The sequence below is a fragment of the Pan troglodytes genome, chromosome 4 (assembly GCF_028858775.2).
Source record: "Pan troglodytes isolate AG18354 chromosome 4, NHGRI_mPanTro3-v2.0_pri, whole genome shotgun sequence".
NCBI lineage: Eukaryota > Metazoa > Chordata > Mammalia > Primates > Hominidae > Pan > Pan troglodytes.
In genome coordinates, this window is record NC_072402.2 from 139,571,194 (window position 1) to 139,598,173 (window position 26,980).

Genomic DNA, 26,980 nt, shown 5'->3' on the forward strand with positions numbered 1-26,980 from the left:
GCTCAGTGCTCAGGGGTCTCTAAGACCAGGGCAAGGTACCCAGGCCACTAGGGGCTTCCAGTGGGAGTCCACTGACCCCAGGAATACCGCCTGTCTGGACCACCTTCTCCACCAAGCAAATGGGGCTCATACAATCTTCTTGCCCGAATCCTGACCTCCAGGACCCAGGACAATCCTTGAGGCCACTGTTCCACCAGCTGGGCACCCAATACTACCAACTCCAAGACTATTGCACCTGCCCCATTTGTGCAGGGGAAAGGGGCTGTCTCTTTAACAAGCCCCCAGCCCATTTCCTGGGCCTCCCCAAGGGAAAGGAGCCTTTGGCCAACCCCTAGACCTGGCTGCTGCCACCCCATCCCATTCTACCCCTTCCCCTCTGTAGAAGGGCTTCGTATGCCAGGGCTACCAGCCTAACAATGCTCTCCTTCCTAGCACTGTCACCCCAAGCCAAGTTGGGGGTAAGGGGCAGATAAATAGGGTGATTCTTCAGGCCCCTGGCTTTTCCGGGGTGGGGGTGGGGTCTCTGGGGTACAAGAGTCAAGACCCCAGCAGCACAGCTCCCAAAGGCACCAGACAACCCCGCAGCCTGTACCCACCCCTCGCAATCTTGGACCACCTCCCCAAGCTTAGACTAAGTCAAGCAAGGGCCATACCCTGAGTCTCCAGCCTCCCAGCCTGGGCCCCTAGGGAGCTGGAGAGGTATGCGCCAAGGCAGTGGGGGTTTCTGGAAGGAAGAGGGGCTGAGGCTTTGAGATGGCCACAGTGGGAGACGGGGGCTCTGCAGGACGCCCCTTACACCCTGGCCCCCTGAGGTGAAGAAGAGAACTTCACCTCATCATGGCTGACTGGGCTTCTCTGCCCCCCAACCTCCCTACCCCCTCCCCCATGGGACCCCTGACCCTGACAAAGGGAAGCCCAACTGGAAGAAGGGGGCCTGGAGCCCAGGGTGCCCTGAGGCAGCCCTCCCACCCCCTGAGATCAAGGCAATGGTGGTTTTACAGGCTGACGGGTCAGTCATGGCAGGGGCTGGGGGTTGAGAGGGCAGGGAGGGGGCAGGATGCAGGCCCCCTATATCGGGAGCAGCACCCAGCCACCCCCTGAGCAAACCTTCCTGCTCCCAACTCACCCAACCAGGCCAGAGGCACAGTCATCCCACCCCTGTCCAGCTGCCCCCCACAGCCTCAGGGCCCCTCTGTGATGCTCATCTGGATGTGGGAGGCCAGCCTGAGCGGGGATCCCCCCAGGGCACAGCGCAACAGTTCCAAAAAAATAGAGATTTGTATTTTTAAGAAAAATTAAATAAAAGCCCAGCTCTGCTGATAGGCAAATGTTACCCCCGTCCCCACCCCCACCCACCTGTTGTTTCCCTGGCCTGCACCCCCATCCCACCATGGCCCCAGGGGTATTTACAACATGGAACAATAGAGGCCTGGGTTGGGGGGCACTGCGGCAGGGAGGAGGGGGCACAGGGCAGGTCCCCCCCCCGAGGGGTCCCCCAAGACAACACGACATCAACAAGAAAAGTTGCAAATCAGGCAGAAATGGGGACGTCATTCCAAGGTCCTTATATACAGACACTGCATGACCAGCAGGGAATGGGGGCCCAGATGGGACTAGGCGTGGGCATGTGGCAGGCAGGTGGGCCAGTCCAGGAGCAGCACGGGAAGACAAGGCCTCCGCTCCACTCCCACCCCCGTCCCTACCCCACCTTTGGTAACAAAAGCCCTTCAGGGAGCCACTGGTGGTCAAGAGTTTCCTCTGGGAGCTCCCAGGGAAAGGGGCTCCCCAGTTCAGCCCTGCTTCAGGGCTAAAATTGGGCATGCTATCCCCGCCCTGGTCGGCCATGAGGGAAACAATGAGTTAGAAGTACGCTGCCCACCCTTGACTCCACCATCTGCCCAAATCGAGGGGGTGCTCCCTGGAAGTCAAGGGAAGGAGCCCAGTCATTGCAGAGGAGCCCTCTTGGGCATCAGCTGGGGGAAGCCCCATAAAGGGGAAGGGGCCCCTGGGGGCTGGGAGATGGAAATGAGGGGAGAGGACCTGGACCCTGCATGGGAGAAGGGCCAGCGTGGTCATGAGGTCAGTGATACCCCCACTTGGGGCCCTGGCCAGGAAGTCCACGCTGAAGGGGTCGAGAGTGAGGCCCTGGAATGGGCCATTTGGGAGCTGGCCGGCGGCTGGGGGAGGGGGGCCGGCCGGCCAGTAGGGGGCTCACAGGTAGATCTCGCGCTTGGCCGTCTGGGCAGATGCCGGTGTGGCTGCGGGTGGGAAGTCCGAGGTCTGGGTCAGGGGGATTTCCTCCAAGGTGGCCGAGTCCTTGCAGGAATCATGGCTACTGTGGGAGAAGGCACTGTAGGAGGGCAGGAGGCGCACGGGGGCCGTTTTGGTGTTCCGGTCTTCCGGGGGGCTGGGGCTGCCGGCGCCCGCAGGCTCCTGCCCTCCTCGGTCCTGGTAAGGCACGAAGGTGGAGAGTTTGAGGGCGCTGCTCTTGGTCCGGCGGCTGGGAGATGACTGGCCAGGCATCCAGCATGTGTCAGAGTGGCCAAACTCACTGCACTCCCGGGTACATGTGCCTGTCATGGCGACATCAGGCAAAGGGCGAAGGTCTGTAGGAGGGAGCGGGGAAGGACAATTGTCAGACATACAGCCTCTGCAAAGCTCTGCTTCACGGCCTCCCACTGGCATCTACACCCCACCTCAGGACAGGAGTATGCGCCCCTTCCTGACCGCTGAACTCACAGGCACAAACACCCTCGAAGAGACACATGCCCTCCCACCATCGACCTACTGGCCTACTGTACACACGCACACGCACACACACATAATCTATCTTTTTTCTTTTTCTTTTTCTTTGTTTTGAGATGGAGTCTTGCTCTTGTCACCCAGGCTGGAGTGCAATGGCGCAATCTCGGCTTACTGCAACCTCCACCTCCCGGGTTCAAGCAATTCTTTTGCCTCAGCCTCCCGAGTAGCTGGGATTACAGGCGCCCACCACCATATCTGGTTAATTTTTGGATTTTTAGTAGAGATGGGGTTTCACCAGGTTGACCAGGCTGGTCTTGAACTCCTGACCTCAGGTGATCCACCCACCTTGACCTCCCAAAGTGTTGGGATTACAAGCATGAGCCACCGCACCCGGCCTTATCCTTTTTTTTTCAAGACAGGGTCTCACTCCTGTCACCCAGGCTGGAGTGCACTGGTGTGATCTTGGCTCACTGCAGCCTCAATTTCCCAGGCTCAGGCAATCCTCCCACCTCAGACTCCCAAGGATCTGGGACTATAGGCATGCACTACCATGCCTGGCTAATTTTTTATATTTTTTTGTAGAGATGGGGTTTAAGCCATGTTGCCCAGGCTGGTCTTGAACTCCTGAGTTCAAGCAATCCGCCTGCCTCAGCCTCCCAGAGTGTTGGAATTACAGGCATGAGCCACCAAGCCCTAAATAGACACATTCCTTCCAGCGTCACCTACCCCACAGTGCTCTTCTTACACACCCACCAAATCTGCCCTCAGACAGGTGCACAAACACACACTCATCTACACACTGCCTCATCTATCTCCAGACAGACTTAAATGTGCAAATCTATCCTCAGGTGGGGTTGAGGAAACCTCCATCCTCATTGAATTGATTGACACAATCAACTCTCTCTCTCTCTCCCTCTCACACACACAGATAGGCATGGATACACAAATCTACTACAGTGGGCACCTCTATCCTCAGATGAAATTGGGCACATTGCTTCCTTCAGAACCCCCTCAAGCTTCACATGCTCCCGGTGGTCCTGAACCCACCCTCCTCCTGCAAGACCTTGCTTTAAAGCGAGGGGGAAGGGACGAGCTTCTATGTGGGGTATTCACATAGAGGCACACACTCACATCCACAAGCACGCTCATGCAGCCCCTCCCCACCTCACTCTGGCCCCTAAACCAGCCACCACCCCTGGCCTTGCCCCGGCTCCCTGCCCAGAACACCCACGGGAACAGGAGTTGGCTGCCTGACATCAGCAGTAGCCGGTGTAGTTGCTGGGCAGCGGGGGTCTCCATGGGAACGGCTGGGCCATGAGTACTTCCTGTCACAGCTGTCCCTGTCCTGCCCTTGCTCAGGGACAGCACCAGGCAGTGACCCCCCAACCCCCAAGGGACATGGCTAAGCAACACTGCCTGGGACAGGGGCTCCCCTGGCACCACCCACTCTGGCTTGGCCTCCTGCCAGTGCCAGGTGAGGAGGGGACAGCTCTGTTGTTAACCCTCAAAGTGCCAAGGCTCTACAGCTCAGAGCAGAGTTGGGGGACGCAACATGGCTCAGAGCAGAGCATGGGCACTGGGTGGGTGAGGCTGGGTGCTGGGCAGAGTCCCACAGACCCCAGACCCCAGAGCAGTTCCCACATACCTGGCACTCTGCCTCAGGGCCTGCTCCGGCCAGCCGGCTCTGCGCGGGCACAAAAAGGACGAGACGGGCATGAGATCGCGCATGGAGGGGCGGGGTGGGGGTGGAGGACAGTCTTGAGACCTAGGGCCTGGGAGGTTAGACAAGGGCCCTGTGCCTGAGGCAGGGGAGTGAAACCTCCCATCTTTTGTGGAGCGAGGAGGCTTTGAGTTGAGGGATTGGGTGAGACCCGAGGACAACTCCAACTTAGAGAGTCTTTCCATCTCAGGGGTTAGCTCGTTCACTCTCCCCCTCCACAGGCTGCCATGGACGCCTTCACACATGCACACGCACTGCACACACACTTACTGACCGCACACCTCACCATCCATTCCCACGCCAACCTCTGCTCTGGCTCACACCTCCTTTTTGCCATCACCCTCCAAATCCCTCCCAGACAGGCCTTTCTCTTCACCAGACCTCCTGCCGCGCTCTTCCTCAAAGAGGTGCCAAACCTTCTCCCACTCCTCACCCCAGCATATCGTCACTCCATTCTCTGAGCCCCCTGTAGCATCCAGGGCCCAATCTCTATTCTCAAGGCCTTCCCAACCTTAGAGGACCACCACCCACCTTCTCAAGGTTTCCTCACCATTACGTGAGCTTTCTGGCCACCACACTCAGGGTCCCTGTTCCCAGGTGGCCGTGTAAACATGGTGCCGAATGCAACAGCTTTGGAGTCAGAGAAACCTGGGTTTGAATCCCTCCCAGGTCTGTCACGTTCTAGATGTATGACTTTGGGCAAGTGACTTGACCTCTCTAAGCCTCAGTTTCCTCCACTGTAAAGTGGGTGCCATAAAGTTCTCAAATCACAGAGTGGTTCTGGGGATTAAATGCGTGTATACCTGAAAGCCCTCAGCACAGTGATGATGACTGAGCACATAATAACTCAATACATAGATGATTTGTTTAAGGCCTTGTCACCATTCCCAGGCTTCCACTCATTCCTGGGGTGCCCTGACCATGGTGCTGCGCCTCACCATTCTCGGGGTGCTCCATCTCTCCTATGCTGCCATCAGGGGTGGTGCGCTCATAGTGATCCTCAGGCAGGGCCAGGGGACCGAGTCGAGGCCCTGAGGATGACTTGCTGGACGGCGTCTCAGACTCCTCCAGGCCACTGTCATAGTAACTGTGCTGGGATGGGTCCTGCAGCTCCTGGGCCTGGCTGGTGGCCGAGAAGGTGACGCGGCGGTGAGGTAACTGCAGGGAGACAGATTGTCACTACTGACCAGCCAGCTTACCCACAGGGCCCACCACCATACCAGGCCCTAGTACAAGCCAAGCACCATCCTACTCAGGCTTCAACAGCAACCAAGAAGAGACCCAGGCCCCAGCACAGCACATTCCTCCCGAAAGCACAGGCCCCAGTGAAAGACAGCTCCTGAGTTCTAGGACCGCTCCTAGTACAGCCAAGTCCACATACTGGAAGTCCCAATACAGCGCAGGCCCCAGTGTTATTATAGCCCCTATGCTACCCCAATAACCCTCATCCAGTGCAACCGCTTGTTATAGCACAACCCTCCTAGTTCTAACCCAGCTTCCCAATATTGGCACAGCCTCCCTTTAATCCCAGAATGACCTGTAATACAGTGTAGAGCCCAATACCAGAGTAACATAATACCACCCGACTCCCCTAATTCCAGCTCAGCCTCTAAACACCAGCATAGCCTGCAGTTTCTAGAACAGCTTCCTAAAAGAAGCAAACTCCTAACTCCCAAACAGCTCACCAATACCACAACAGTTAGTTCCCTCATTTCCAAACAGCACCCTCCAAACTCCAGCTCCTCACCTGTCTCACTGCTCTTGCCACTGCCTCCTTCCAAATGAGGGAACAACCTTTCTTTTCTTATCCTGTGTTCCTCATCCCTGGTTTGTGATGTTGCAGCAGTCTGAAGACTCCCTGCTGTCGCCCCTCCCACTCAGCCCCCCATCCCCACTTCACTCCCCTCCAGAGAGGCCTGGGAGTGGAAAAAAAGGGAGGAGCCTGATAACAAACCAGGGCACCTGGGGGAAGGGGACAAAGCAGAACAATGGAAACTCCCCAGTCCTCCCGATCAGGAAATAGAATATTCACTGGAGAGGGTAGGGCTCTGCCAGGAGCCTGGACATGGGGAGAGGGCATGGCACCCATTAGGGATTAGGAAAGCTGGTCTCAAAGGGAGACTCCTTCCAGGAAATAGGAAGGAGCTTCTGGGAGGGCTGCTGGCATGAGGAGCCAGACTTGGAGGCTTGGACTGGGGACTGGGGGTCGGGGGAGTGGAACCGTGACAGGCTGCTCCCAGCCAGCAGCCCTGTATGCCTGCCACAGGTTAACGATCAGCCCTGGAACCTGGCAACCTCAACTTGGCACTTGGCACAACCAGCCAGCCACCCAAATACCCACTTGGGACTGCCACAGATTTTCCTGCCAACCAGAAATTAGGAGTTGTGGAGGGCGCAGACTCAGGGCCCCTGGAGGCCAGGGGTGAAAACAGCTAAGCCCAGGGCCCTGCGGATGAGTCTCTAAGCTCCTTCCCATCCTCCAAGACTTTGGCAGTGCTTTGTCTTACTCTATAACTCTGGATAGGAGGTTATGAAGATGGCCAGGGGAGGTGGCCCTGGCTTTGTAGACTTACCCTCCTAATAGCCCCATTCAAGGCAGCTAGGGTGGAAGAGGCTGTCAGGACAGGAGTTTTGGAACTGCTGTGAAGGTAGCCCAGAACTGCCTCCCCACTATCCCCATTCCTGAAGATGGCTCCCACCTCATCTTCAGGAATAAGCGACCGTTCTTCGAATCCTTGTATTGATCTAAAACACTGAAGGGTCTGGGTGATGACTGATAAGGTCCCCAAAACTAACATGGATGTTTGGGGCCGGGAGGCTATAAAGGAGTGTAGTCCACCTGGTGTAGAGGTGATTAGGGTCCAGGTGTAGAGGGGTCTGGGAGGCACAGGGCAACATGGTTGTTGGTGCTTCTCTTTCCAGTTTTCTTTCAAGATACTGGCCAGCAGTCCCACCTCCCTGCAGAACCCATATCTGGTAATTGAAGGCTTTGGTCCTGCCTACTAAGCAAGTCGCTTGGTCTCTTTTCCCATGATTCTTTTCCATAAAATGGAGGGTTGGGTTATACCCAACACTTAATGTTCCCTCTAATTTTATGACTATCAAATTATAAAAGCCCAGATCAAAAAATCTCTCTCAAACTCTTTGAGTCCTGAAGCTCTAGACACTTGCTGATTATTTCCAGCTGGCTCTGCCTACTGGCCCTTAAGATTCAACATGTCTGAAACCAAATGCTTCTTCAATTAGCTTCTGTATGGGCAATGATCTCATCACTATCCTATCACCCAGACTCAGAAGGCTGATGTCTACCTGAGAATCCTGGTAGCTCTCCCCTCATTCCCTATCCCTACCTCATATCCAATTATCCCTTGAATCCTGTGGGTCCTTTCTCCCTAACCTTTGCCAAATCCACCCATCCATCACCCCCATTGCCACCATCATAGTCCAACTTTTAGAGGTTCAGTCCTGTACCTTCATCTCTATGCCCTTTTAAGCCCACCATATATTCCAGTGCACTTTCTAAAACTCAGTTCATCTAAAACACTCATGAGCTTTCAGGGACTAGTTCCTTCTGAAGAACTTTTGGTAAGGCACCTATGTCCTCTACAACCTACAGTTCTTCCAGTCTCATCTTTCAGCTTTCTCTTATGCCCCTCTTCTTGCCAGAATATTCCTTTTTCTGCCCTTTCCCTGCCTCCAACTTGCTTCACTTCTGCCGCAGGAGTTTGCTCACACAGTGACCCTGTGAGGAGGCAGGGGACCCTCCTGCCCTAATCCTGCTCATCATTGACAAGCTGACTTTCTCCTTCCAGAAGCCCATTTCCATGTCTTGTACAAGTTTTCCCATACTGTGCTCGTCAAAGGAAGGGAGGGGCAATATGGTGAAATAAATTCAGAAAACTCAAGAGGTAAACAAAATTGGGGCCGGGCACGGCAGCTCACACCTGTCATCCCAGCACTTTGGGAGGCTGAGGTGGGCAGATCGCTTGAGCCCAGGAGTTGAGACCAGCCTGGGCAACATGGCAAAACCCTGTCTCTACAGAAATTACAAAAATTAGCCAGGTGTGGTGGTGCACGACTGTAGTCCCAGCTACACAGGAGGATCGCCTGAGCCCAGGTGGCAGAGGTTGCAATGAGCCAAGATTGCGCCCCTGCACTCCAGCCTGGGTGACAGAGCAAGACCCTGTCTCAAAAAAAAAAAAAGGTTAAACAAAGTCTAACAGGTTCCCCCTTTTTTGGAGGACTCTGCAGAGCCTTTAATAGGCTAATGTGATCATGAATTTCTTACTACCAAAACTAACTTCACCACAGAACGCCTTTTTTATAGCATAATAGGTAATAGGAGACCCGCCTGCTTTGTGTTTGAATTGGCTGCATCACTATTTAGTTTTCACTTCTGCAAAATTAATATTAAAATGACCCATATCATAAAGAGTTATGAGCACTGATTGAACTAATTCGCGCAAAGTGCTTAGCATGGTACCTCACACCTAGTAAGGACTCAAAAAATGGAAGTGAGTGCCGGGCACGGTGGCTCATGCCTGTAATCCCAGCACTTTGGGAGGCCACGGCAGGCAGATCGCCTGAGGTCAGGAGCTCAAGACCAGCCTGACCAACATGGAGAAACCCTGTCTCTACTAAAAATACAAAATTAGCTGGGTGTGGTGGCACATGCCTGTAATCCCAGCTACTCAGGAGGCTGAGGCAGGAGAATTGCTTGAACCTGGGAGGCAGAGGTTGCAGTGAGCTGAGATTGTGCCATTGCACTCCAGCCTGGGCAACAAGAGCAAAACTCCATCTCAAAAAAAAAAAAAAAAAAAAAAAAGGAAGTGAGCAGTAGCAGTAGAAGTAGTTTCATGGAATAAGTTGGGAAAAGCTTTAGTAGGGCACTTCTCATTCGACTCTTAAGACACTCAATTGCCTCATCGTTCACTTGTCTGTCTTGTACAAGTATGGCCATTTTTTCATCAGGGTCTAGTACCATGCTGAGTACTCAGTGGAAACTTGGCCTATGTGTGTTGATGATGACAACAGGTGGTGTGGTTTGGTTGTATCTGAATGTTGGGAGAAGACATTCAGTGTGGCTCCATGGATGGGTTAGGTTGGATTAGAGCTGAGTAAGAGACAATCCCTCAGATCATGGGAAAGAAAAAGAGATGAAGACGCTAAAGGAATAGGAGAAAGACGGAAGGAATGCCAGAAAGGACAGAAAAGGAAGAGAAAGAATGGGAGGTCAGGAATTGCTGGAGGTCACGATATGGTTAGATCTCACTTCCCCAGGCCCCACTCCTCCAAGGACCCCAGGAGTTTTTACTTTGGGGGCCCCCCAGGGCATTGGGGGAATTTGTGGATGGAATCAGAGGAGAGAGCTGGAGCCTTGGTCCTCTTGGGAGTGTCTCAAGCCTCTTTAGTCACCATGGAGATAGGTTGCCTCTGGCCTCAGAGACTCCCCCAGGGCCTGAGGCCCCTCAGCCACGATTTAGCCTTCCTCCAACTCAGGCACAACCAGAGACAGAGCAGACCCAGGAGAGCAAGAAGTGAGAGATGGAGAGAGAGAGAGTGCAAGCAAGCAACCCAGGGTGGCCAGAGCAAGGAGTGGAAAGTGGGGAGGGAGGTAGCATCACAGGCGGAAGGCAGAACTAGGAAGCCTCTGCTCATGAGCAGGGAACCCCCTAAGAGTGGGGGTGCAGGGCAGGTCAATGCAAAGAACTTAGGAATTCGCCATGTCTCCCCCAGGGCCCCGCTCCCTGCAGCCCAGGCTGGTGATCATGGTGGGGAGACACAGGGGAGGGCCAGCGAATTGCTGGGTGTTGCGTGTTGTTGGGATGAAGAGGCTGGGGAAGGGACTTGAGGGAAGGACTTGCCCTGGGGGAAGGTGGCTGGTGTAATCAAGAGGTTCTCTGCCTTCACCTAAGGCAGGAAGGAAGGCTGAATGCTACTCCCTACCAGGTGCTCCAGTCTGAGGTCTGTCAGAGGCAACTGTTTGAGCAGATTGGAAAAATCAAGCCTCAGATGGGGCAGGACTTGGGTATAGCTCCACCTGCCCTTTCTGGGTCATTCTTAGGAAGAAAGCCCTATAGACATGGGGCAAGGGGACACATTGCCAGACACCTCCATTTGAAGGCTGGTCAGAAGGCCACTTTCCCAGACGTGGATAGGGACATGGGGGTGGATGGCAAGATGGTAGGCTAAGATACTGTGTGGTACAATGGGCAGGTCTAGGATGTGGCAAGAGGCAAAGAGAAGGGAAGGGGCAATTGAGGTAGGACCTGAGGACAAAGGGCTGCTTCCAGTCTCTCTCGCTGCTTCTCTCAGTTCCAGAAAATAAGAAACCAAAACTCCAAAAATAGAGAACTTTATTGTCAGGGTCAAGGGCATGTGGGACCCAGCCCCAGAAGCCTAGTAGTGAGGAAGAGGTTAATGCACAATACACACAGAAGGCACAATGGGGAGGTCCCCTCCCCTGGCAGACTCCCCACTCAGTTATCCACAGGACCCCAGGTCTCCCTGTTTCCCTCCTAGAGAAGCACCTAGGTCTGGTCTGACATAGAGACCTAGGTTTGGAGTAGACTTCTTACCCATTTCCCTCCCCACTTACGCTCACCTGCCTACCACCCCCAACCCATAAGGCCCAGTAGCTGGTCCAGGGTCCAGGGACTTGGCAAATCACAGGTCTCTCCCCAGTGGGGAGAGGGCAGGGAGGAGACCACAGAGCACACCCTCCCTTAATCTTCACTCAGCCTAATCCCTGTGCCTGGATGAGGCAGCGGTGTTATTACTAAGGCCCCACCTCCCACTGCTGGCTCAGGCTGGCCCCCCACACGGGCAGGCACAGTAAACCTGCTCCATCACTCCCACACCTCGGTCCAGATGGCTCCGTGGTAGGGGTGGGGTAGGGGCTGGGGTGTGCTGAGCTGAAAGGGCTGGCCTACCTGCTTGCTGGGGTATTTGGGGGGGTTGGTGCGGTAGCTGTAGTCGGAGTACTGCTCAGAGCCCGTGGACGTGGTGTCCCCGGTGCCCACGAATGTGTTTGCAGGTGGCAGGTCCTGTACCACCTGGTGCTTCTTGGAGGCTGAGGGTGACTGGGGCTGCAGCTGGATGGAAGGCAGTGGGGAGTTAGAGCGATAGTGGCGGCCCAGGTCAGGGCTGCCTGGTGGGTAGTTGAGGGGCAGATGGATGCGGGGACTGTCCCCAGGGGCATCGCTCATCAGGTTGAACTTGAGGGACTTCTGCAGCCCGGCCTCATCCTCGTCCTCCACTGGCTTCACGGGCTTTGGGGACTTGCTCTTCTTGCCTTTGCTTTTGTTTCCCTTGGAGGCCTTGCCACTGGGCTTGGGGGCATACAGGTCCTTGGTCTCCTTCTTACCAGCCTGGTAGCCACTTTTGGCCTCCCGCTGTCGGCAGTAGCGCACAAGAACCGCCAGGGCGATGAGCAAGGCCACGGCCACCACACCAGCCACCACACCAAAGAGAATGTTGCCACGCTGCTTGGAGCGCTCATATTCTGGATCCCCAGCAATGTCAATATCCAGCGGCGTGTCCAGGCTGTGGCCCAGGAGGGTCTCCAGCAGCGTGCGGTTGGCCAGAGTCTCATTGACATAAAGATGGACCAAGGCTGTGCCATAGCGTGGGGGCTTGCCGCGGTCACTGACCTTCACCACCAGGCGGTGTAGCCCATGGTGGCGCCGCTCAATCTCCTTCTCCAGGGTGATGGCACCTGAATGTGACCCAATCTGGAAGAGTCCATAAGGGTTGCCACCTGCAATGCTGTAGATCAGCTCAGCATTGACACCAGAGTCAAAGTCCTCGGCTGCCACCTGGCTGACCGTCTCACCAAGACGTGTCTGGGGGGTCAGCAGCCTGTGAGAGGTGTTAGAAGGGGCAGTGATATAGGGTGCGTTGTCATTCTCGTCCAGCACATTGATGGTGACACCAACGTAAGCTGAGCGAGGTGGGACGCCACCATCCACTGCCTTCAGCTGGAAGGTGTAGGTGCTTTGTTGCTCTCGATCAAAGCTCAGGCTGGATAGGATGGTGCCTGTGCCATTCTGGATAACAAAGTCACCGTTGTCCTGCTCCACTGAGAGCTGCACCTGGGCATTCTCCCCCTTGTCTCCATCAATGACAGTCACCATGCCCACTGGACTCAGTGCTGGCATGTTCTCCATCACTGAGAAGTTGTAGCCACTCAGCATAAATTTGGGGTCATTGTCATTGCAGTCCAGCACATTGACAAGGACAGTGGCTGTGCCCTGGAGGCTAGGACTGCCCCGGTCAGCTGCCACCACCTTCAACTCATAGCTCTCCCGCTGTTCCCGATCCAGGGATGTCTTCACCTGGATCTCTCCAGTCTCGGGTGAGATGGTGAAGAGGCCCTTAGCAGCCGGCTCAGGCTCCAGAGAGTAAACCAGCTCAGCATTAGAGCCAGAGTCAGCATCACTGGCAGTGATCTCAGCAATCACTTCACCAGGCTTGTTGTTTTCCGGGAAGGCGACCTCAGTGACACTCTGAGTGAAGACAGGTGCGTTGTCATTGACGTCCACCACCTGCACCTTGAGGGAGTTGGTGCTGGAGAGTGGGGGGTTGCCAGAGTCCACAGCCACAATCTCAATGGTGTAGTCTTTGACCTTCTCGTAGTCTAGCGGGGTGGTAGTCTGCAGGAAATACTTCTTCTTGCTGTCACTGCCTGTCTCACTGGCCTGGCGCAGCTGGAAGGGCACATCACCTGCCACCACACAGGTGACAGCTGCATTCTCTCCCTCATCTCGGTCAGACACCTGCACCAGGGCCACAGCTGTCTCCTCTGCCACATCCTCTGAGATGTTAGCCATCCCATCTTGATGAGTCACTAGCCCTATGCCCCGGATCTCAATGGTGGGGGCATTGTCATTCATGTCCTTCACGGTCACAACCACCTGGGCACGGGCACTCTTGGGGTTGGTGCCTCGGTCCTTAGCAAGCACTGAGAAGCGCAGGGTACTTAGGTCCTCACGGTCCACTGGGCCCTGAACAGTGATAAGTCCAGTGTTCCTGTCCAGTCGAAGAAGACGCCTCACAACTTCGGGCGCCTGGTGGAATGTGTATTCGATTTCTGCATTGGCACCTTGGTCTGAGTCATTGGCCTTCACCTATGGGGCAGGAGAGAAAAACAAGGAGAACAGAGATGGTTTAGATCAGGGATAGCAAATAAAGGGGCACACATGCTGCCAATGTCCTTTCCAACAAGCATGGCAGACACAGCCAATCCAACATCGCTCCCTTTCCGGAAGCCATGTGTGTACTGCCTTTTCCCAATTCGGACACTCTGGCAGGCATTACTAACCTATTTTCCTGAAGAGCCCAGATGCAGCCTGCAAATCCTCAACAGTGCTACAGGCAACTATTGGAGACGGGACAGGACAGAATTAAACCTCACTTGTCATTGCTGTATGGGTCCACAAAAATACCAGGAGAGGATGAGGATCCAATAGAACTAGGGAAGCCATTTCACCAATGAACCCTGCCTGAACCCTCCTGAAGAGATGGAGAGGTGCGAGTAGTAGAAGCGGTGTGTGTGCCCGTGTGAATGTGCACTACATGCACGCATGCACATATGTATGTGTATGATTGTGTCAAAATGTGTGATTAAATGTGATATTTTTGTGTGAGAAGGTATATGTGTTTGTATGTGTATGATTGTGTCAGAATGTGTGATTATGTGTGATTTTTGTGTGAGAAGGTATATGTGTTTGTGCATATGTGTGTTTGCACACATGAGTAAAGACTCACATGCCCATCTGAAGGCCCCAGGTTGGGGGATTTCTTTTGAAAGAAGTCAGGTAGGGTTGTGGGTCAGAGAAGCCCTCCAGGCCGGGCCCCAGCCACCGCTCTGTCAAACCGGGGAAACCTGTTTCAGCAGCAACTTCTCCTCCCGACTGGCACTGGCTGGCGAGGCACCAATGCGAGGAATCTGGCCTGAGCCTGCAGCCAGGAGGGAGGGGTTGATGCAGGCCACAGAGCCTGCTGGCAGTGGGCTGGGCTCCCAGCATCAAACAATGAACTGTCTGTCCCTCTGCAGTCAGCGGGCACACCCTCCCACGCCAACTCCAACGCCCACTCGACTCAACTCTATACAAACATGGTTGGTAATGGGGAAGAGGACCCAGGTGGGAATGGCCATGGGGTACTACTATGCAGGGAGAAACATGAGGGCTGGAGTTAGGTCACAGCCAGACAGAATGTGACTGCTGGGGGGAGTGAGGGGAGAATAAGCATAACTTGGCAGAGTCTCTGGGGTAACAAAACAGAAGAGTCCTGGGTTCAAATCCCAGTTATACCACTTCCCAAGTAACTATGTGACCTTGAGCCAATTATTTAACCTCCCTAAGCCTCAGTCTATGAATGTGTGAAATGGGGATAATAATGTAACCTATTTCACAGAACTGTGGTGAGCATCAAATGGGATAATACAGGTAAAAATGCCTGACATTGCCCGGCACAGGGAAAGTGCTCCCTAAATAGCATGTATTTCTTTTTGTCTGTCCAACCATCTACCCTCCTACCCGCCTGCCTCTGAAAAATCAGTGCTAATGCAGTAGTGGGCACTGCACCTAGTGAGCCCTCAAGCCACTGCCAGTCCTCTCCTCCTTGGGAATGGGAACTCCAGCTATCCCCGCCTGGGCTTTTCCTACAGTGAAGACTCCTGGGCAATGGTTCCCCAGGTACCCTGGTCTCTGCTCACATCTCTGAGTGCCAAACCCTAACAGTTTCTCCTCCCCTCACCCCAGTCTACCTGTCACCAACTTTATGATGAGGATCCCCAGTCTCCCTTGGCTCTAGACTGGTCTTCCAGCTTCTTATCTGTCTCTTATCTTACCTCTCTTTGTCTCTGTGACTCTTGGCTTCTGTCTCCTTTCTATCCTTGCTCAGTTCTGATTCTTCCCCTTTCCCACAGCCTGTTTTCTTCCATCCTCTCTTTTCAGCCCTGCTGACCTCTCTGCTTACTCTCTGCCCTACTCTCCCGCTTCACCTCACTGGGAGGTGGTAAAGCTCTTACACACCTAGGCTCTGAAGCCAGACTCTTGGCTGCGGCAAAGGTGGACTCTGAACTCATTAGCTGTAGGATATCAGGTGAGTTTTCTAATCTGTTTGGGCTCGGTTTCTCATCTGCAAGATGGGGATAATGCTTACCTTGTACTGTAAGGATTAAATGATATAATACACATCATGTGTTTAGAACGGTGCCTGGCACCTAGGCTATTATTATTTGCTATCCCCGACTGTCTGTCTCCCTTTTCTTTCTCAGTCTCTTTTCCAGGTCCCAGTCCACCAGGCTCTAAAAAAAAAAAAAAGGCTGAAACTCCCACCCATCTCCCACTTTGGCTTGAGGACCCAGGACTAAGGGTTTTCCAGGATGGGTAACGGTGTCCAGGGCAGGCCGAGCCTCCTCAGCTCCCTCACATCAAAGAGAGAGGCATCTTCAGCCCATGGGGAAGGGGAAAGGAGCTGGGGCTGGCAGGAGGCCAGAGCTGAGATGACAGTGGGAGATACACCCACCTGTCTGCAGAGACGCTTTCTTTGCTCCCTCCCAGGCCCCAGCCCCACCAAGCTGCCTAGCGCCTGGGGCAGTTCCCATGGAGAGGGGTGCTGAGAACTTCAACAGAGGAAATTGACCCCCCACTGAACCCCACTGTACCAAGCACCCCACATCTATGGGCACCCCATGCCTAGGGGAGGAGGCAGGTATACAGACACCCTAGTATGTTTTTTCAGAACTCTGAGGGTCCCACCTGGCTAAAATGATCTCATCTGACTTTGTCAGGAAGAGGCAAAATGAGGCTATATCCTCCAGCTTCAGGAAAACCTCATCTGGCTAAAGGGAAACTGTCCCTGGTTGGGAAGATACTCTCATCTCAGGAGAGATTCTACCTGGATAAACGGTGATTCCTTTGTTCCAACTCAGCTCACCTGGCTAGCAGAGAAGGATCTACTTGACTAGGGCGGGAGTTTTACTTCTCAGAGGTTTCCCCAGCTTGAGTCTGCCTTAGGGGTCACAGGAAACTGTTCATATGCTATTTCACTGTCACCTAAGTAGCCTGATAGAGGAAAGTAATATCACCTGCTGGGGTGGGGTGGGAAAGACTCCCCTGGCTGAGTTTGGGGAGAAGGGGTCTCACTACAGTATTCTGGCAGTTTTTCCCCTAAGTGAAGGGAACTCTCACCTGGTTGGGTGGGCTCCCATTTCTAGTGGTGGGTCACCCTGACAGTTATACGGAGGGGGCCTCTCACCTGGATGACCGAGTGGCCTATGGGGCTATTCTCAGATAGTTCGGCCTCATAGGAGGGCCGCTCAAACTTGGGGGCGTTGTCATTGGTGTCAAGCACGGTGACACGCAGCAGGGCACTGCTGGCGCGTGGGGGGCTGCCGCCATCCTGCACCTTGATGGTGAGGTCGTAGGAGTCCCAGCGCTCACGGTCCAGGTTGCCCATCACAATGAGCTGTGGTTGCTTCTCCTCCTGGTCCTCTGCCACCTGCAGCCCAAATAGCTCCTGGGCCTCAGGCCCAGCCTGCAGCTCATAGGATGCCACACCGTTGGGACCAGCATCACGGTCTGAAGCCAGCGGGATGGGGAAGAGTGAGCCGATGTTGGTGTTCTCAGGGATGGCCAGAGTGATGACTGGTGAGGCGAAGTTGGGTGTGTTGTCATTGATGTCTTGTACTTCTATCTGGCCCTCTAGCAGCCGGGGGCTGCCATTCTGCACGAGGTCTGTGATAGATACCTCAAACTCCAGGATGCAGGGATCACCAGGGAGCTGGTTCTGGCATTCACGGAGCCCCTCACGGTCGATGGAGGTCTCGGTGGTGAAAATGTCACCTGTCTTGCCATCCACGCGAAGGTACGGGGCACCCACCTCTAGCTTGTACAGGTGCCCCACATCTGGAAAACCATAGTCGGCTGCGAGGCTCCCAATGAGGGTGTTGGGTGGCTGTTCCTCCGGCACCTTGTACACTACCCGAGTGGCGTGGCCTGGGGATGGAGCCAGCAGGAGCAGCAGTGCTAGCAGCATGGAGGGCAGCAGTAGCCGTTGCCCCCCAGGGCCTGGGCTGTGCCTCAGGGGCCCCATCCTGGCAGGCCCCAGAATCAGGAGGGCTGCAAGGGGAAGAGGCAAAACAGAGGCCATGAGCTGGGAAGAAAAGCCTGGCCCTGAGCTGCCCAGAGCTGGCCCCATACTCACCCTCTCCCACTGACACACAATTCTCCACAAGAGCAGTCAGTCCCAGCACAGAACCCCGATTCCAGAAACTCAGATCCCTGAATCTCATCCACAGCTGGGTGTAGCAGCAGTGTCTGCCCCAGCTGGAGGAGCCAGTAAGAGGCCTGGCATGCCTAGAGCAGCTCCCGCCCATGGGACACCCTCACCCACCTGACGCTCCCTGGGCCCAAGCCTGGCTGCCCGCCCTCTTTCCTTCTTTTCCTCCCTGCTCTCTGCTCTGTGCTTCACCCAACACCTCCTTCTCACGAGCATCCTGCCTTAGTCACCGATGGTAATTACCTTGATACTGAGATAGGGAGAGAGAGCCAGTGGAAGGATGAGACTTTGAGCATCCCCAACTGGAGCACCCCTCCCCACATGCATAGGAAAGAGACACAAGTACATCCTTACACGCCCCAGACCCTGGGACCTTGACTTGTCACACTGGGCTCCATTAAGGTTGGCTGGAGGGAGAGGGGATGATGTCTCATTTCTCTTTATTCTGAGATGCCAAGTCAGTGCATATGCATGAGGTATGACATCTCAAATCCTCTTTTTCTGACAATCACCCACGGTGCCCAGTATTCTCCACCCCCATAAAAGGCCAGCTTGAATTGGGCAAGGCTTGTGAAAATGGTTAGGGTTGAGGAGTAGGTGTTAGCCTTCCCCGACTTTCCCCCAACACATATGCCCCAGAACGTGCACACAGGCCACAGAGTGTGCACGCATGCCCCAGAGCATGCACACAGGAACATGCACAGTTGCTAGGGCTCCTCTCCTCTCCCTCCTGCTGCCATGGGCAGGTGCGTACAAGGGAACACAGGTCAAGATTGGGGTCAGAAGTGTGGTCAGGGCTGACTAGCCCTGGAATTGGCATTGGGAGCTGCCCTGGCCTGTCCTTAGCAACAGGGAGCCCAGCAGGTCTAACTGGGACAGAGCTGCCGATGATAATGACACCAGCAGCCTTTCCCTGGCCACTCCCCCACCCCACACCCTCTGGTCTCTGGATGAACATCTGGCTCTTATTTGACATCCATCTCCATACATCCAGCCCCTACTTCACACTTGCCTCTCCCAACCTCTGCCCTAGTCAACCACAAGCTGCACCCCATCACAACAATAACCCCCTTCTTCTGCCCATCTCCCCTGGCTTTGAGGTCGTGCATTTGCAGAGCCCAGCTAGACCCAGCTACTGTCTCTGTCTTGAATGCCCCCTCCTCTCCAACAAAATTATGGCCAGTCCCTCCTTTATTCAAATCCAAAATCTTTGGATCAGCAGTTTCTTTGGAGGCTTCTGGTTCAGTCTCCTTTCCCCACTTCCTCACTTTTACCTGGAATACCTTCCCCACACCTGGAACACCCACCCCACATCAATCCCACTGAGGGCAGGCTCTGGCCCTCCAGGAAACCTTCACAGTCCTCTCCTGCCCACGGTGACCTCTCCTTCCTCCAACTCACAGCCACTTATTGTCTGCTCCAATCCCAAGGCAATGAATCATGGGGCTGACTGGGACACCGCCCGCCTGTGTTGTTCAGCTTCAGTATTGTGCACCTATTCCTGAGTTCTCTGCCTTTCCAGGCAAACACAAAGCACTACGAAGGAAGGGACAATACTCTGTACACTCACTCATCCCCTGCCCCCTAACAATGCACCTTTGCACATCTGGGTACACTGTAGGGACTAGGGACTCAGTCATGCATTCAACAAATGTTTATCGGGCATTTACAATATGCCAGGCTCTGTCCTGGGCACTGGGATGCAGAAGTAAACAAGACTGGTCCAATCTGCCATGACAGTGCTTCTAACTCAATGACTATTTGTCCATTTTGTTTGGTTGCTTCTGTATACCATTTGGCGAATGTAAGGCAGCAGGGTGGAGAAGAGCGAGGGTTGTGGCATCAGACAGTCTGAGGCAAACCCAGCTGCTCACTTCCTGGCTGCATGACATGAAGCAAAGATTTAGTGCCTCAGTTTCCTTATCTGTAAAATGGGGATAATACTACCTATTTCCTGGGGTGTTTGAGATACTGTGGGCTAAATGTGGGTACTCAACAAAGGACTCCTTCAAAGCATTTAGCACAATTGTAGTTGTGTACCTGTTTGGAAAATGTGTTGTCTGTCTTTGCTCCAAGATGGTGAGCAGAAAGCAGGAGAGTTTCTACTTTGTTTGCTCCTACCTCCTCAGGGCTTAGCCCTGGACCTGGCACACAGTGGGCACTCGGCAGCTCTTGAATGACTGTTGTTATTTTGCTCTCTGGGCTTAGCCTTTCCTGGTACTTGCTGTGTGACCACTGCTCTTTTACTTGCTCACTTACCCGATTCCCCTACGCCACTAAGAACTTCCTGGGGTAAAATGTAAGTCTTCTCTGTTTAGGGCACATAGTAGACTCTCAGCAAATGTTCACTGAATGCAGAGTCCTTAGATAAATCAAACACATCCCCTCCTCTGTATGGCCTTCCCCAAGCACAGGCCCCTCCCTAAAGTGTGTGCGGCGTTATCAGATTGGTGTGAATGTTAATCTCTTTAAAGGAAGCAGGAATTTATCTGTACTCCATTTGGATCCACCCCCCCAACCCCCCCTCCACCTGCATGGACCTGGCACAAGGCTCATCTGACTACTTCAACCCCAACCCAAACACATCGCCAAAGGACCATCACCAGAGAACCTCATTTTCTTATGGGACTGTATCCTGCTGCCATCCTCCTCTGCATATACAATGTGGTATCACTGTGCACCCCAATTCTCTACAAAAGTCTTGGCAGGTGAGGCGTTATGTGGGAAGCCCACGGGAATTACCCTAAACCTGACCAAGAGAATAAATAAGGCAGTCACTGTTTGCCTCTGTTCTCTCCAGATCGAGGATATTTAAGACAGTTAATCTTCTGTGGTCACATCCTCCTTCAAGAATTTTATAAAACCATGGTGCAGATTTTTCCAGGAAAAATGACTGTTCACAAATTTTAGCCGCTAATTCAGGGGGCCATGATCTGGCAGTCAGGGCGAATGATGTGTGGCCACTCCAAGAGCTACGAATTAAGCCCCTGCCTCAGGCTTCCTCCATCTCACAGTCACAACCTGAGGCCCTATAACCTTTCAAACCTCCTAGGCAGAACAGGCACACATGCTTGTGAGACTACCTCCGCTCCCCACACGCTCTTTCTCACCCTGAGGAGTTGCCTTGCCTTCAATCAGCAAAAGAACCAATTAAGGACTGTGGTATCTAACCTCTGAATTGGAAAGAGAAGGAGAACCACAGGATAATATCCAGCTCAAGGAAGGTATGGGATGGCGGGGCTGGGGAAAGGTCCCAGAAAGTAGGAGGAATGTGGGGAAAACAGGGTTGGGGGAGAGTTGCTCACAGTGGGGAAAGGAGTTGAAGAGGGCTTAGGCCTTTCAAGCATCTGGAGAGTTTCTTCAAAATGAGGATTATCTGGCCCCACCCTTAGGAATCTTTATTCAGGAGGTGGGACCTAGAGAAACCCCCAAGCAATTGTGATGCAATGGTCGGACCATCTGGGTACAACTTTGAGATAATTCCAGGGAGTTGAGAAAAAGCCTGAGGTCCTGCAAACTCTTTTTTTTGAGACAGAGTCTCACTCCGTTGCCAGGCTGGAGTGCAGTGGTGCGATCTGGCCTCACTGCAACCTCTGCCTTTCGGGTTCAAGCAATTCCCCTGCCTCAGCCTCCCAAGTAGCTGGGACTACAGGCACGTGCCACCACGCCAGGCTAAATTTTTTTTTTTTTTTTGTATTTTAGTAGAGACGGGGTTTCACCGTGTTGGCCAGGATGGTCTCGATCTCCTGACCTCATGATCTGCCCGCCTCGGCCTCCCAAAGTGCTAGGATTACAGGCGTGATCCACCGCGCCCGGCCCGGTCCTGCAAACTTTTTTTTTTCTTGAGACGGAGTCTTGCTCTGTTGCCCAGGCTGGAGTGCAGGGGCTTGATCCCGGCTCACTGCAAGCTCCGCCTGCCGGGTTCACGCCATTCTCCTGCCTCAGCCTCCCGAGTAGCTGGGACTACAGGCGCCCGCCACCATGCCCAGCTAATTTTTTTTTTTTTTTTTTTTTTGTATTTTTAGTAGAGACGGGGTTTCACCGTGTTAGCCAGGATGGTCTTGATCTCCTGACCTCATGATCCTCCTGCGTCAGCCTCCCAAAGTGCTGGGATTACAGGCGTGAGCCACCGCGCCCAGCCCCTGCAAACTTTTATCATCACCTTTGCCATCATAATCACTCATCATCATCATCATCTCAGCAAACACTAAGATTTTATCAGTACTAAGCATTTTACACACATGATCTCTTTCCTCCCAACCCTCTCAAATGGGTAGTATTTATTATTACACTCCTTCCCATACTACAGATGATCAAATGGGGGCTGAGAAAGAATAAACTGTCTTAAGTCACAGAAGTAGTATGTGGAAGAACCAGGACTTGAGAAACAAGAATGCCTCTTCACATCCCAGAGTCTGGGGGAAAGAAACAGAAATATCTGAGGCTAGAATCTGATTCCTGTTATGTCACACCCGCCTCCCCACCATTCCTGGACTGCCAACCTTGCCCAGTAAGGAGGGAATAAGAAACAGTGGGCCTAAGGGTCAAGGAATGAACTAGCCCAGGCTTCCTAGGCTGCTGCTGTTCACCCAGGGGCCCGTAGAAATGCAGGGAGAGAGCCAGGGTGGCCTGGAAGGGCAGGAGCAGCAATAAGGAGGCCTTCCCTCACCCCTGTTCCCACCATCTCTGAACTTTGTCCCCAGCAGTTGGGCACTGGGAGTCATTAGTCCCACATGGCAGCCTTTGATACATGCAGCGCCTTATCTGCCCTTCCCCGGGCCCTGGCTGCCTTCCTGGGCAACGGTGCCCTACCTCCCCCCAGTGACATGGGCACCCAGGACCCTGAGAAGCCAGAGCCTGAGGGGGAACAGGCGCAGGGACCCATGTCCCTCAGATAGAGGAGCAGAAGTGCCGTCAGGGGTGTAGGAGTAAGGGATAAGGAGGGGACGGAGTCCCAGAAAAGCTGAAGGAAATACCGTCTGTGTCAACATCTGGGAAGGGATGACAACAGAGGTGAGAGTTCACCCGGAAACTTCACTTCCAGCCCACGCCGGGGACCAAGGTCCATTTTGCTGAGTGCTGTGGCCAGAGAAAAAACACACAGAGGCAGCCACCACTGTCCCAGTAGCCAGGTCAGCTCTGACTCCCCACCCTCACCCCAGCACTGTTACACAACGGTCACTGCCGCGGGCACAAAACACCAAGGGACAAACGGACTGTCGCGGGGAGAGGGGAAGCAAATGGGGTTGCGTGGGGTGGAGCTGAACAGAAGCCTCCCACAGAGAGCAAGTGTGCAGACCTCAGCTCCTCTCCCCTCTCTCCCACAACCCTCTATTAGCCTCTGCAGGGCTTCTGGGCACCTGCATGTCAGATCGTTGGGGTTAGAACCCTCGCTCCACCACTTCCTAGCTGTGTGACATTAACCAAGTGAATTTACTTTTCTGAACCTGTTTCCATACTGTGAAATGGAAATAATGAAACCTGCCTCTTGAAATTATTTGGGAGAATTAAATGAGATCTCATGCCTATAAGGTCTATTACATTAAGGTCTATTTACATTACATGTAAAGGACAAATCATTTTTTTTCCTAAGTCTTCCAATTGCTGAATAGACCATTTTATTTCCAGCATCGGGCACACAGTGGGTGCCCCTTGGTTCGATGGATAAACAAGCCAATCCCTCGCTGGTTGGTAAGTCCTATGAAAGCAATGATGGTATGTCTCTTACTACTGCATCCTCACCACCCACCATGGGCCCTGGCAGATAAAAGGTGCTCAATACATTGTTGAACAGAATCTCTGCACCAACTATCCTTGCTCACGGCAGGGGCAGCCCTCACCTTCTTCTTTCCCTACACCCCTCCCCGAACCCTGATTCCCACTTAGCTCCTCCCCCACCCTCGCGGCCCCCTCCTGGCCCTTCAACCCCCTTCTCAGCAATTAGCTTACTATCGCTTGCCCAGCTCCCCTGCAGAAGTAGCCGCAGCAGCAGCCCCTCTGCTAAGAAGATGGCAGACCAGCAAGACACCCACTTCCAGCTGAAGTCCCTTTTGGAATTGGGAATTGGAGGTGGGTAGGAGAAGGGGTAAAAACTAAATGCGGCCAGAACTGAATCCAGACTTGCCTCCCTATCACACTGCCTCTGGCCACCTCTGGGGGCCAGTCTGCCTCTCCCCTCGATTCCACCCCATGCCCTAGTCTAGTTGTAATTACAGGTTCCAATTCCCCCAGACCCTAACGTCAATAAAGTAACACCCACCTACTCCCGCGCCCCCCACCCCCTACAAACACAGCTAGACCTCCGGCTTGTCAGAAAAACTTTCTGGGCGGCCCCTTCCCTGGCAGCTCCCGAGGGTTGACCCAGAGCAGGTGCTAGAAGCCTCCCGGCGTCTTCCTGCACGAAGCGACCCAAGCAGCCCCAGTCCGCACCGCCTTGGTCAGCGGGCGCTCCCAGCACACACCCAGCGCGCGGAGCGACTCCTCCCAGAGGACGCCGAGTGTGTGTGTGTGTTGCGGGGATTAGGGGGTGGCAGGGGGGACGGCGGCAGTTTCTTGGGCTCTGGCGGCCCCACCCCCACCCCGGCAGCGCCCAGCCTCCAGGAACCCAAGGCAAGGCTAGGGCGCGGCGTGGTGAGAACGCGCCTCGGCTAGTTGGGGGAGCCCTTGCGCCCCCCGCACCCAGGCCACCGCGGGGAATCCCTCCTCCCCGGCATCTCCGGCCTCGGCCTAGGGTCCCCCGCAGGCCGGAGCCGTCGCGAGCAGCGCAGCGGGCGCCGGGAGGGGGCGGGGAGGGAGCCGGCGCCGGAATCACAAAGCCGCGAACCCGGCTAGGCGGGGACATTCTCATAAAACCGACCCTCTCGTGGCGAGCAGAGGGAGTTTTTTGCCCTACGCTCAGTCCTCCAAGGCCTCAGTGCCGCCCCCAGTCTTTCCTGGCAGAAGAAATAGTAGCCGACCACTGTTGGGGAAACTGAGGCCAGAATTCTGACTTACAGAGGGTAGCTGGGGGGGAAGGGGTGCGAGACCACCTCGCCTACAAATTCTGCTCCTATGCCTGCCGCGATCTCTGTTCTGGCTCCAGGGCCTGCCCGCGCACACACTGGCCTACAGCGGGGACCAGGCGGAGGGGGCGCCCAGGTGTGAGACGAACCCAGGTGTGCGGGACCCAGGTGTGCTGGAGACCCAGGTGGCTCAGAAAACTCAGCTAAATGGCTGGAAGAGGGTCGCAATCACCGTCCCAGGCTAGCACCCTCTACAAAGGAACCTGGGGCCCCAGAGCTCCGGGGAGGCGGGATGGCTTGCCAGCCAGGTCCAGCTTGTTCCCGGAACACCGGCCGGTTCGGCCCGGGAGTGGCGGTTGGGGAGGCGCCGACTGGGAAGCCGGCAGGCCGGCCCAGCCTTCCCGCTGTGCCGATATTTACAATAATAATGTCGCGATTAACGTGGCGGGGCGCTTGGGGCTCGCCGAGCGACCCCGGCGGCTTCTCCTGCCTGAATCTGGACTCCGAGAGAGAGGAACGGAGTGTGTGTGTTTGTGTGTATGCGCTGCAGGGTGTAATGTAATGTGACACTGTTGGTTTAAGGTGTGTGTGACACCCAGTGTTAAGATGGGTGAAGCAGTGGATTCTGTGTTTGTGACCGTGAGGCGCTGCTGTAGGTGCCAATTCCTGTGTTAGAGTGTGTGCCATCAAGCGTGTGCTGAGATACTGGGTTGTGTGTTTGTGTGGGTGCAGTAGAGGGGTGCAAGGAGACCTGTGCTGTGTACCTATGTTCTGGCCAAGAAATGGGTGAGATGATATATGCTAGGGTGTGTTCCTTAAAGGAATGTGGGGGGTGGCTAGGTTTTGAGGGTTCATGTAGTGAACTGTGGCTGTGACACTCGTACATGAGGGCACGAGATTGTGTTTGTGTGTCCACGTCGCGGGGTGTCACACCCGGTTGTGTTATTGCTCTGTAAAGCCACGGGTTGTGTGTCGGTGCTGCTGATCGTGCAGGCACTGAAGCGGATTCTGAGCTGGCGACGGTGCCCCAGTGGGCGCTGGTGTGCGGGAGGTATGTCTGTGTGCACATATGCACGGATGTATGTATGTGTGTATATATGTCCACGGTCTGGCCCTCTGGGTGCCCGCGGGAAGCTGGAAGCGGCTGAGTGAGCCGAGCTAGTTGCCCAACAAGTGTGTATGTATGTGTTGTGGACAAGGGTCCTTGCTTGCTCCGTCCTCCGGGAGACCCCCACCAAACTGGGGGCCGCGCGCTTCCCCAAACCCATCCTCCACGCCGCGCGCTCCTGGAGTCTCCTTATCCCCGTCTCTCCGAGCGCGCCCAGGTTCGGGACGCGGGGACTAGGGTTCTGCTCAGCACCCCCTCCCCTCCCTCGGCTTCTCGCCGCGGACCTGGGAGGACGGAATCCCTCAGCCGCATCCCCTAGTCTGGGCTCCCAGCAGCCCCCACCTCAGCCCCCTCGCGCCGAGCTCGGGTTGGGCCCCCGCGGCCTCGCTCCGCCGAGCGCCCCTCCCTCAGCTCCCGCCGGCCATGACCGCTTCGGGCCCCAAGCCGCTGCTGCCTCCACCGCCGCCGGATCCTTACCCGCCTCCGGGCAGCGCCGGCCGCCCGCCCCTCTGTCCATGAGCCGCCGCCGGCCCCGGCCCGGGCTGCGGCTCCGCACGGCTGGGGCTGGCGCTGCAGTTCGGGCTCCGGCTCCGGCTGGCTCTGGGCGCAGCAGCCCGGCGGCTTTGCGTCCGCGCCGCGCTCCCGCTCCCCGAGTGTGTGAGGCGGCGGCGGCGGCGGCGGCGGCGGCGGCGGCGGCGGCGGAGCCAGCAGAGAGCGGAGCGCACAGCCCGGCCCGCCCCCTCCCTCCCCCCTCCCTCCCGGCCCGCCCGCCTCCCCGCCCCCCCTCCCCCCCTCCGGCCGGGAGGTGGAGCTCGGGACCGCTCCGGTCCGGCTGGGAGGGGACCCCGAGCACCGCTCCCCAAAGCCTGGACCCCTCCCTCTGCCATCTCTTCACTGCCCGAGGCCCAGTACACAGGCCGTCCCCTCCTCTGCGCCTCACCTTACACTTATCCCACCCAAGCCTCCATCTAGGACCGCTCCTGGATTCCCCTCCTTACCCTACTCAAACACCTGTCCCCAGCTCTGTCTGCCCCCTGGGAAGTCGAGGCAAGGGAAGTGTCTCCCACAGCGCCTTCTTCCCTGGGCACCTGCTCCTCCATATCCACCCTCTTCCCG

General features: G+C 55.2%; 1 protein-coding gene across 4 annotated transcripts; it reads right to left on the reverse strand.

Annotated features, from left to right (window-relative positions):
• PCDH1 (protocadherin 1) lies at positions 1 to 26,948 on the reverse strand. 4 transcript variants are annotated; one of them, XM_016953972.4, is made up of 6 exons: positions 26,342 to 26,527; positions 16,733 to 17,595; positions 11,398 to 13,593; positions 5,404 to 5,623; positions 4,391 to 4,429; positions 2,527 to 2,606 (listed from the first exon to the last, which is right to left on the reverse strand). In XM_016953972.4, exons 1-5 carry the CDS (start codon positions 26,379 to 26,381, stop codon positions 4,404 to 4,406), a joined length of 3,345 nt encoding a protein of 1,114 aa, XP_016809461.1. In that variant the 5' UTR covers positions 26,382 to 26,527; the 3' UTR covers positions 2,527 to 2,606; positions 4,391 to 4,403. The 4 variants fall into 4 exon arrangements, with proteins under 4 accessions (XP_009448113.1, XP_003310925.1, XP_016809461.1 ...); XM_009449838.2 differs by lacking the exons at positions 4,391 to 4,429; positions 26,342 to 26,527 and adding an exon at positions 26,863 to 26,948 and having other exon boundaries at positions 1 to 2,606; XM_003310877.6 differs by lacking the exon at positions 4,391 to 4,429 and having other exon boundaries at positions 1 to 2,606.
• Positions 26,949 to 26,980: the final 32 nt, after the last annotated feature.